Source organism: Nuphar pumila, chromosome 15 (assembly GCF_984573655.1).
Source record: "Nuphar pumila chromosome 15, dmNupPumi1.hap1.1, whole genome shotgun sequence".
Classification (NCBI taxonomy): Eukaryota; Viridiplantae; Streptophyta; class Magnoliopsida; order Nymphaeales; family Nymphaeaceae; genus Nuphar; species Nuphar pumila.
The window spans coordinates 16,022,347-16,034,451 of NC_143263.1; the positions used below are offsets into that span (position 1 = coordinate 16,022,347).

Genomic DNA, 12,105 nt, shown 5'->3' on the forward strand with positions numbered 1-12,105 from the left:
GGAATATGGAGGCCCATATAAAAGGAAAGGGTCTTTGGGGATATGTTCAAGGAACTATTCCCGAACCCGAACCTAAAATTACTATCCTTGAGAGAGGGGAGATCAAGGTTCTTGAGGGAGAAGAAAGAGAAAAGGCTTTTGAAGATTACAATAAGAAGCATGAAGAGTGGGAAATGAAAAATTACAAAATACTCTCATGGTTCTTCTCTTCGGTTGAGACCAAAATTAATGCCAACATTCTAAAGTTCAAAAAGGCATATCAAGTATGGGAATATCTTGAAAGAATGTATACTTCAAGAGATTTGTCCCATAAATATTATCTCCAAAAGAAGGCTTTAACCCTTCAACAAAGAGAAATGTCCGTTAGAGAGTATTTCGCCGAGTTATCCATTATTTGGGATGAGCTTGCTCTCCAAGAACCTAAATGGAGTGGTGAGGCTATTGAATTGAGTGCCAAACAATTAGAAGATGATCATTTCTTTAACTTTTTAAATGGGCTTAGACCCGAGTTTGAACAAACTAGTTCCTCCCTCTTGTCTTCTTTCTCTTCTCCTCCATTGGAAGATGTGCTTACCAAATTAAGTGGAGAAGAAACTAGATTGGGAATGAATAAAACCAATCTAAGTGTGTTGGTCGTTCCCTCTAAAGATGAGGATGAGGGTGCTTATGCCGTCTCAAGACCGGGGAATAATGTTAAAACCTATAAACCCCCTCATTTTAACAAAAATCAAGGAGGAAGAGAAAATGGTGGGCATTATGGAAGAAGAGATTATAGTAAGATCATATGTCATTTTTGCAAAGAACCGGGTCACATTAAACCGGTATGCCCTAAATGGAAGAAGATGGTGGCTATGTCTACTACTTTACAATCAACCAAGGAGGAAGGTCCATCAACTTCCAACCATGCTACTTTGTCTCTCAATCAAATCATGGAAGCTCTTCAACCACTCCTCAAGGGATCCGTTTCCGGAGCCGCCATGACCACCTTCTCTCCTCCCGGTAAGACTCTTTGGCTCTTAGACTCGGGTGCATCCTTTCATATGACTCCAAATGTTTTTGCACTTTCTAAATACTCAAAAAAATTGTCACCCTCTTTTGTCTCCACCGCGGATGGGGTTTCTCTTGAAATAAAAGGAATTGGTGATTTTGAAAGACAAGGTTTTTCTATTCCTAAAGTTAGATTTATACCAAAACTAAATTTAAATTTGCTTTCCGTCTCTCAACTATCAGATCATGGGTGTGATATCAAATTCTCATCAAATAAATGTTGGATACAAGATCGCCGGTCCAGAAAGTTGATTGGGGAAGGCTCTAGGAAGGGAGATCTTTATCTCATGGAATTTCTTCAAATTCCAAAAACCTCTTTGTGTAATGTTGCCCAACATAAAGATATAAATGTTTGGCATAAACGCCTTGGGCATCCAAATATTGTCAAGCTTTCTTATTTACATTTTGCTAAAACTTTATGTAAAGACAATTTCAATTGTAATGATTGTATTCTTGGTAAAATGAGAAGCTTACCTTTTGGACAAAGAACTATGTTTTCAACTAAGCCTTTTGAAATTGTGCATTCGGATGTTTGGGGACCGGCACCCGTTGGGTCTAAGGGAGGTTTTTCGTATTATGTTATTTATGTGGATGATTTCTCAAGGTATAGTTGGATATACTTCCTCAAACATAAACATGAGGTTTTCTCTACTTTTAAGATTTTTCACATGTTAATACAAAATCAATTAAATAGTAAATTACAAATTCTTAGAACCGATTCCGGGGGAGAATATCTCTCAAATGATTTCAAAAGTTATATTGAAAATAATGGGATTGTTCATCAAAGGTCTTGTCCCAAAACTCCTCAACAAAATGGGTTGGCAGAACGAAAACATAGACACATAATTGAAACTACAAGAACTTTGCTCATTTCTCAAAAAATTCCAAAAAGATTTTGGGCCGAAGCAGCTCTTGCATCGGTTTATCTCATAAACCGACTTCCATCCAAAAACTTGAATCAAATATCTCCATATGAAATCTTGTATAAAAAAGAACCCGATTACAATAGGTTAAGAATTTTTTGTTGTAAATGTTTTGTTCTCACCGACAAGAATGATAAATTATCTCCCAAAGCTATTCCTTGTGCGTTTTTGGGATATTCGAAAACACAAAAAAGTTTTAGGTGTTATGATATTAAAAATGATAAACTATATGTTTCAAGAAATGTAACCTTTTTAGAAAACATAAGTGGTTTTGAAGAACACAAAACTCATGAAGATAATGCCGATTACTCTTTTCTGTTTGAACTATTCTCTAGAAATGAAGATTTTTTTAGCGATGATGAATTGAATGAGAATGAGGATATAATTGAAAGTATTCCTGAAACCATTCATGATGAAGAAGAAATGATAAATGAACCAATTACCTATACACATAGAGATAAAAGCACTTTTAGAAGTGCAATAGAGAAATATAGTGACCTTAGTGAATCTTCCAACCACTCTCGAAGAACTGAAAGATCTAGGAAAAATCCTTCTAGATTTATATCCTATGAGTCTTTTTCTCCAAAGCATAGGGCATGTCTTAGTGTCATTCACTCATATCAAGAACCTAAAATTTTTAAAGAAGCTAAGGAAATGATAGAGTGGAGGGATGCCATGGACAACGAACTTAGAGCCCTCAACAAAGCCAAAACGTGGGTTTTTCAATGTCTTCCAAAAGGAAAGAAAACAATAGGATGTAGATGGGTTTTTAAAGTCAAAACCAAGAGTGATGGCACTCTCGAAAGATATAAAGCTCGTCTTGTCGCAAAAGGATATAGTCAAGAATACGGCATCGATTACGAAGAAACCTTTGCTCTTGTTGCACGAATGGTTACTGTAAGGTGTTTGATCACCATTGCATTTATTAAAAAATGGAATATTTACCAAATGGATGTTAAAAATGCCTTTCTAAATGGGGACCTTAATGAAGAAGTCTACATGGATGCTCCTCCTGGTATGAACGTACCAAAGGGGAAAGTCCTTCGTTTGCAAAAAGCGCTTTATGGTTTAAAACAAGCCCCTAAGGCTTGGTATGATCGATTTAATGATGTGATGGTTCAAAATGGTTTTACCTCATGCTACACTGAGTTCGTCAAAAAGTCTGATGCAGGAATTGTGATTTTACTGTTGTATGTTGATGATATGTTGATAACAGGTAGTGACATAAAGGGCATCAGAAACATTAAAACCACTTTAAAAGAAAGGTTTGAAATGTCAGACTTGGGGTATCTGACTTACTTTCTTGGTATCGAGGTAGCCTACTCTCATAGAGGCTATTTTTTGTCTCAAACTAAACTTGCTTGTGAGATTCTTGACAGATCAGGTATTACTGATGATAAAATCTGTGAGACCCCTGAAATTGTGGGATCAAAAATGAAGATCGATGATGGGAAACCTTTGGAGGATCCTACCCCCTACCGGCAACTTGTGGGATCTCTAATGTATCTTAGCATCACAAGGCCGGACATCTCTCATGCCGTGCATACTGCAAGCCAATTTCAGCATGCTCCTACATCCGTTCATATGAGTGTCGTTCTCCGAGTTGTCAGATACATAAAGGGAACTTTAAACAAGGGAGTTTTCCTTTCCTCATCTTCTGAGTTAAATTTAATTGCATATACTGACTCTGATTGAGGAGGTGACCCAAATAATCATCACTCCACTACAGGCTTTTGCATTTTTTTAGGTGAATCCCTGATCTCATGGAGATGTAAGAAACAACAGAAGGTGTCTCTATCGTCCACCGAAGCAGAATATCGAGTCATGGCTTCTACAACTATGGAGATTGTCTGAATTCATCAGTTGTTGCAAGACATGGGAATTCCAATTCAAGAACCCACAAAGTTGTGTTATAATAAGAGTGCAATCTATATTGCTAAGAATCACACTTTTCATGAGCGGACAAAGCATATTGAGATGGACTGTCATTATGTCAGAGAGGCATATCTGCAAAAAAGTCATTGATCTTCCTTATGTGACTTCAGAATATCAGTTGGCAGATTTCTTCACCAAGGCGTTTTGCTCTCCAAGATTCAACTTTCTCCTTAGCAAACTTTCGGTCATTGTGCCCTAAGTTTGAGGGAGGGTGTTAAAATGTATCTCTCTTATGTAAATATTTACATATATATATATATATATAAAGAGAGATACATATACATATATACATGATATATATATGTATATGTATCTATCTTTATATATATATATATGTAAATATATATGTTTCCTTTTTCTTGTAAAACCCGCAAGGGTATTTTAGTCATTTCCCTTCCTTTTGCGCATATTCATAATTATGAATATGTTGTAATATTTTTTGTATTTTTACTTTTTCTTTTTTCTCTTCATCTTTTATTTCTTTCTTTTTGTTGACTCCAAGTCAACTTGGAGGGGGCTCAACACTAGCTGTTGAGCCTCTCCAACGGTTAGAATTCTAACCGTTGGAGGGGCTCCAACAGCTAGTGGAGCCCCTCCAAGGCTCCTTTCCTCTTATAAATAGGGGAGTTCCCCCTTTGTAAAACTCACTTCTTGGAGCTTTTGTTCTCCATTCTTCTCAATAAAATTCTTTATATTTTGTATGCCTTTGTGCATTTGAGTTTCTTTATTGTACCTTCGTGTACATTTGTTCTAAGTGTTCTTGTGCATTTGTGCACATTGGTGGTGTTGTGCTTATCGCACACTTTATCTCTTTTTTGAGATATTTTCACAGTTTTATCCTCTACTATTAAGAAAGTTGCATTAGATGTTCTTTTAGCATCCTTATATGTTTTTTTTTTTTTTTGCACATTGTTCTAATTCATGGTCATTGACTATTGAAATTGGACCAGACTGCACTGTGCTATGCTAACATTGACCCAAGCTAGTAACTTGTGTCGCACTGTTGGTATCTGAGTAGCATTTTTAGGGACCAGATCAAGAAAGCAGGCCCATTTCTAGACTCACATGGACAAAAAAGACCATAAAATGGATATCGCCAGACTCCACTCTCCTGTGTGCCTGGCAATAACCTGCCTCATGCATCCACCACATACAGAGGAGGAAGAGAAAGGCAAAATTGCAGACAAAATTATCGAAAAATTACTACCCTTAGTAGAAAATAATGCTCCAAATCAGTAACAGGTTTAGCTTACTCTGACAGTTTCCTCATCACACAAATATGCCCCTGCAACGATGGTATCTCTCATGTGGTTCTCAACAGAATCAGAAGGACTTAAAACAGCACTAACACCACCCTGTGCATAGTTTGTGTTGCTCTCGTGAGGCTCCGCCTTGGTGATCACAGCAACAGTGCCATACTTGGAAACATCAAGGGCATAGCGAAGGCCAGCAACTCCACTGCCAATTACCACAAAGTCGAAATATTTTGTTGTAGTCTCTCTGATGCTTGCCTCTGGCACTGCTCTTTTCTTATTAGGAAAAGTAGATAGAGGGAAGTCATGACCTTGGGCCATCAAGAATTTGGAAACTCCATGTAGCCTAGAAAAGCAAAGCAACCATTATGTCTTGGACAGTGAAGATCATTCTGCAGGCACCCCTCAGGGGTAAAAATGTAAATAACAATAACAATAACAATAATAATGAAAGAACAGAAGCCAATTTGGATGTGCTGTGAGAAAAGTTTGGAACTGTTAACATAACACCTTTTTCTATAATGCTCACTGAAACTTGAAAGGCAGAAATGCATGATCCATGAGTTGCATTAAAGTTGCTTCTCATCTTTAAGTTCTGCACAGTGTGAGATACATACATCCTTTTTCTACTTCTCTTACTAAACTAATTGTATACCTGCATATGCATGCATATATATTCACCATGCATCATAGTCACTACTTTGAACATTATTTTCAATTTATCATATCTTTGAAGGTTTTTCTCGAAGATGATAATACTGCAAGATAATATAATAAATTAGAAAATGCTAAACTGCAAGAGTTTCATCAAGCTAGGAAATAGAGACAAAACTGTAGATCATACACATTGATAATTCTTTTCCTGAAGCAATAACTCATGAATACCATCACAAGTGTAAATTTGTGAGCAATAGTTCTAAGTCATCACCGTCAATAAACACTAAATAATAAATCCAAGTTGGCAATATAAGCATTGACAAATTTTAAAAGGAAAACATGCAATTAACTACAAAATAAATAATCAAGATCGTAAAATGAAAATAGATAAAGTTAAGGACACAGTGCGTCATGTTAGACACAAGTGTGCTCGTGTCTAACTATATCATGCACATACTCCATTTTGACTCCCGTATCGTGTACACTTTTATACTAATCATATTGAAAACTTCATAAAAATGGCTGTATCCCAGTATCTGCAGCCGGATCAATGTGATAATAAGTCTATAAAAGAGTCATGGTGTGTCTGATTCCAGTCTAGCATTATGTTCATGAAGTTATTGTTTCTTTGTGATATACATATATGTGCATATAATATATATATATATATATATATATATATATGTACACAAATTTCTACACACATATATACATATGTTTGTGTATATGTAGTATGTGTGTGTGTCTGTTTAGTTATTCACATACTCAACAAAGCATGTTTAAAATTACAGCTTAAAATTTCTCACTGTTTACTGGATAGATCTTCTTAAATGTTCCCCACATGTACAATCCTATGCATGAAAGATGCTTGCAACAAATCAAAATTTCTCTTGGAGTTGTGCTAATTTTGTAATAGCTAGTCTAGAAACTATTCAATGCCATATTATATATATATATATATATATATATATATATATATATATATATATATATATATATATATTAAGGACTTCTAGTTTCATGGTGCAGGCTAATCTTTTTCAAAGTTATAAATCAACCTTCATCTACTACAAAACCAAATTAGAAAGCAATAATCTTCTCAAAACAAAAGCTTGTTTAGCTCGTCATTTGATTGCTGATATAGATGCTTAATTAGCCTCTTTCAAGGACAGATATCACTAAACCTGCAACTAGTGCCTCCTGATGCAGAAAGGATATTGATGGATCCTTTCTTTGCCCATCTCTAGTTTCTTGATGGAGTTACTTTTGATCTTATACCTTGAGCAGACTGACTCCTTTGTCAAAACTCACACAAACACTCAGTTTTTTCATCTAAAATCACTAGTTGATGTCACGAACTAGATGGTCACACCAGAGTGCACGTTAATCTTCATGTTTAATTTCTCCTTCCCTTTGTAATGCATTTTGTGCATGTTGTGTCCTTGTTCAAATGAATGCCAATTAATTTGACAGAGTTAGGGGCTTAAAATCCTATCAGCACTCCCATTTGGATAAAAGCTACTTCCATGACTATAATCAAGATTAACCTCTGTTTTTTATTCAACCACTCAATTGGCCATCAATAGACCTATTTAGTTGTGTTTCCAAGTTTCATTATGCCAAATTCAAATTCAAAGTTTCCATACTTATATCCATTGGCTGCCAACAGCCTCACATTTCTTTAATTGTCAAAACATATTACATTCTGTAACAAAAAAAATTCAGCTTACTCTCTTTGCTGGTACAGTTCGGTAATGTTCATCAGATGGTCATTCCTTTCCTCGTCAAGAGAGCCATTATAGGATGATCTCTTATTCAATACTTGATAACTGTGAAAACCAACCATGTATCTTTTTTAGATTCTTCAGGCTGTGAAAACCAACAATGCATCTTTTTTAGATTGGCAGCAGCCTTAATTATTACCATATTCCTGAGTATTTTCTTCCAACAAAGAGTAACTTGTAATTGTCATTTATACACATGGCCCTTCATTTTGCACCAAGGTACCCTTTCATGTTGCTGGTAGCAAGCCATAAGCTGCTATGCTCTTACCGAAGGAATGTGATTGTTTTTATGTGCAAGATATTGGTTGGAAGCTTTTTTCATGTGTACAGATGCAGTGAGAAATATGTAAAAGTAAAAATATTGCAGGTTATAAATAGCATGCATTAGTTGCAAGGCATTATTGTTCATTCACCATTTAAACAAATTTATGCAAAATCAAGAAAGTATCATTACGAAAAATAGCAGAACAAAAGGCAAAAATTTTGCTATTCTTAAATCCATTCCTGTATTACCAATCAGATATCAATGAAACTTGATGCATCTCAAGAAGCTACAGGTTGCCCTCCAGGAAGGAACATAAACACAGTATTCCTTTTGCGCTATGTCACCTGGGTACGGGTACGGGTACGGGTGCGGGTGCAGTTGCGGGTGCGGGTGCGGGTGCGGATATGGAGGGTACATGGCAATTCCAAAAAATGTGGGTACGGGGACACGGCTATATATATATATATACATATATATATCACATAAATACAAAAAACTGAATATAATCTAAATATATATGATATATCTAAAATATATATTATATACTGAAAATATAAAGTTATAAACTGAAAATATAATTATAAATTATAAATTGAATACAAACTTGTATGTACGGAGGGTAAAATGGCATGTCTAGGTGTCGACGTGTGTCAACACGGGAACACGGGTACAAAGGGCAAAATGGAGTGTCCATGTGACATAGCTTTTGTGAGTTCATACCCAGCACTAGCAATTCTATAGACAAGCATAGTGGTACCATCTATTTTTCATACTTCAACCCATGCTGGTTTTATTGGTGCCACTTTAATGTGTCAGATAAGGAGAAGGCCCGCTCTCCTTTCATTTATGGCAACTGGGCAATAGAAATGTTTCCATTCCCTGTTGCCACACAAATCCTGCACTGACAAGGCCAAAAAGCTGGAGTGAATGGTATTCTTCACAAGAGATCATGCTATCATGATGGTGTTAGCAACAGTTGGTAACAGTTATGCTAGAAAAAGGATTTGCATGCATATACTCAATCAATAGAAAACTGGTAATCGGCTTTGATTCAGGGGATGGACATATGAGATAAGAACGTAAAACAGTAAGGAACTAATCAACCAATTTGAGTGATGTAATTGTACAAAATCCCGGAGGAAAAATGGTACCAGCAGAGACCTGAATAGCTTTCAAAGGGAAAGATGTACTCTAACGTTATGGGTGCCTGCTACTGGTCAAAAACTTAAAAGAAAGCATCTAATTGGTACCAATTTAAAAAATTGAACCCGACGAAATTGAATGTGAGTCATAATAGTGCTTCCGATGGAGTATGGGTCAGTACAGAAAATTCCAGTTTTCAACCTTACACTGCAGAGTTAGAAGTTCATATCCCTCAATACCATAAGTGACTATTCTTAAACCCTAAGAAGTCCTAGAACAAATCATGTCTTTTAAACTCCCAGAGCCTTACACATGGAAACTGACGCAGACAGTTCGATCATGGATCGTCTTCACCCTGGTCGGTCAAATTTAAGGATGCCCTATCAGCTTTGCCACTGATGAGTAGTTTTTTGAGGCCAAATAAAGGCACTGCCCAGTCCATCCCAAATTAGAGTTGGCCATTTATACAAAGTCAAAGAATGGACTGATCAATCGCAACATGACGCAACTTTACCTGATCAAAGAGACTTCCAATTAGCTGAAAATTTTAGAGATTTAAAATTTGTGCAACCAACATCCATAGCTATGGGGGCATAACAAGACAAAAAGATTGAAGAAATCATGTATACTCTCCAACTGGAGGGAAGAATGAAACTTTTTCACACTTAAATCAGGATCACACTAAACTTAACTGTGATGGCAAAGAATAATATGCATACCGTATAGTTTGCCCTCGATGGAGTTTCTTGATATTTATACCAAACACCAAAGAAGAAAATTTCTGATCATTATGTAAATGTAAATGAATCCTCTGATGTAAGGTAGCACTTCCAGAAAGCATCAGACTGGCCATCTTCAAATACACTTCAAAGGTTCCTGTCCATATCAGAACATGAACGTCAAAACAGCCAGCATGAGAATGAAATGCACAAAGGTCATAAATTACTTAGACGAAAAACTTGCAAGAAACTTTTGCTGTGTAATGATATTTGTGATCCTAGGCAATTGTAATATTTACGTAAAGCAGTCTTATTCATACCTCTACAAATCAGATCAGCAAAACATACACAATAAGCTATTCAGCAAAGAACTGTAGACAAAGTAGATGCCAAACAATTTATCATTATTGCAAGATTCCCACTCGGAAACACTAAGAATGGTTGCTAGAATCAATGACCATTTGCAGCCTGATAAATGATAGATAATTGTGTAGCAATTACCTTCGCAAAATCAATATGCATCCACCGGAAAATTTTCTTTCCTCTTAGAGGTTTTCTGGCTATCTGTTTTGTAATAATGACTGATACTATTGAGGAATCCTCATTAACCCGAACACAAAGCATCCCATTTTCACAAAAACACTAACTATTCCATTCAAAAGTTATATGGTTCCCTTCTTTAGTTGTAAGCACCATTTTCAAGATAACGAAAACAAATAAAAAACATTTTTTTCCAATTATCTTCACATAATAATTAAATACATAAGGCCAAGAAGCAACCAAAAACACACGGAACCAAATGGGGTAACTCGAACTGAATAAAAAATCGAGTGGATCCATTAACGCATCCATGGTAAAATTTGTAATCGCTGCAATATAAACTAATAGATAGTAAACAACCTCAAATACTCAATTGACACCAAAAACGACGTATTCAGATCCATGGAAAACGCATGATAAAAAACATATGTATACGTATCAAGAAAAGCTCATATTAGGCACCTCAGAAAACAGAAAAAATACATTTAAGCACGAAGTTCCTCAATTCTATGATACCACGATCAACTAGAAAACAAAACCCCCCACCTTATTTATAAATTTAAAAAAAAAAACAACAAACCAAAAAAACTAACCCATTAAAAACTTTAGAAAAATAAATGACCACCAGCAGAAACCATCTCGCATTTCTTTCCATGTTACTTGCTAGGACCATCAATTTAACCAACAACCATGATCACGAAATCAAAGAAATCAGAAGAAAAACGATCCACTTCACAGAAAAAGACGGAGAAGACCAATCAGGTTACTCGGACACAATCGTGCATCGATTTTAAGCAACACCATGATCATTAAAATTACAGGAGACCCAGATTTCTTCTCAAAAAAAAAAAGGAAAAACGAAAAGAAAAACACCAACCAACTCCAAGGCACTCCAAACAAATTTTGCATCGATTGAAATAACACCATCACAAAGAAAACACCAACTAAAGAAGAAAAACATCGAACTCACAAATCTTGGACGGTGGATATTCGCTTGAGCAACACCAACCGCCTAAGAACACAAAAGAGAAGCGCTTCTCTTTCTTTTATCCTAGGAATATATAGAGAAGAGAGCCTCGTTCACAATTTTCTATATAAAGAAGTATAGAATTCCCATGCTCTTATTGTATTCAGCAATCAATCATGGTCACGAGTGTGAAAAATTACTACAAAAAGTAATCTAATTTTCAGCTTTTGTAAGAGCAAGGATAGCAATCAAAGCAAAATTGAGTAGAAAAATGTTCGTTCATGTCAAAATAAAAAGAAAAAAACAAATGGCTAGGACTAAGGGAGGCGTGGTGCTACATGGACGTCAACGAGTGGCGTAGGGGTGAAACGAATTACGCCTACCCCTTTTGGCCCCACCAATCTTTGCCCTTTTCTTTCTATTATGATTTATGAGGCTCTTTTGGCCAGGCGCCACGATTGACTGAGGGTGGGGCTGTGCCTGTACGTTTCGCTCACCTTTTGCTCTCCCTGATCGCGTGGTCAAAATAAAAGAGACCGAATCCAAGAGGATGACGATTGAAAGCGACCCCCACTGACACCCTTCCCTCCCAAACCGTATCCTTTGACCAAGTCTAAAAAAAATGAAGAAATTTTCATCGGGGGCTAACCCTTTGTCCTTGATTTTAGAAGTGGGTCTCTCCCCAATTGCACCGAAGCGTAGATGCAGCCTCTCGATGTCCAGACACTACTAAACCTCTCAAACTTCCAAAAGAATTCCATCACTACCTGATCTACCAAATCGCCTCTTATACGACCCTCCAAAGCATTGTTCACTACACGAATCGCATCCTTTCGGGTGCTTTCCACTATGATCCGTAGGGCTTGATCACC

General features: G+C 36.4%; 1 protein-coding gene across 3 annotated transcripts in view; it reads right to left on the reverse strand.

Annotated features, from left to right (window-relative positions):
• LOC149814622 (L-aspartate oxidase 2-b, chloroplastic-like) overlaps nt 1–11,425 on the reverse strand; it is a 28,612-nt gene extending 17,187 nt beyond the window's left edge. The window contains exons 1-3 of one of the 3 annotated variants that reach the window (XM_089989653.1): nt 11,237–11,425; nt 9,727–9,883; nt 5,159–5,504 (exon numbers count right to left, since the gene is read on the reverse strand). In XM_089989653.1, the coding sequence (XP_089845779.1) occupies nt 5,159–5,504; nt 9,727–9,860 (480 nt within the window). In that variant the 5' untranslated portion in view covers nt 9,861–9,883; nt 11,237–11,425. Of the gene's footprint in view, nt 1–5,158; nt 5,505–9,726; nt 9,884–10,227 lie in introns of all 3 variants that reach the window. The other 2 variants (XM_089989654.1, XM_089989655.1) reach the window with 2 other exon arrangements.
• Between the last annotated feature and the right edge of the window lie 680 nt (nt 11,426–12,105).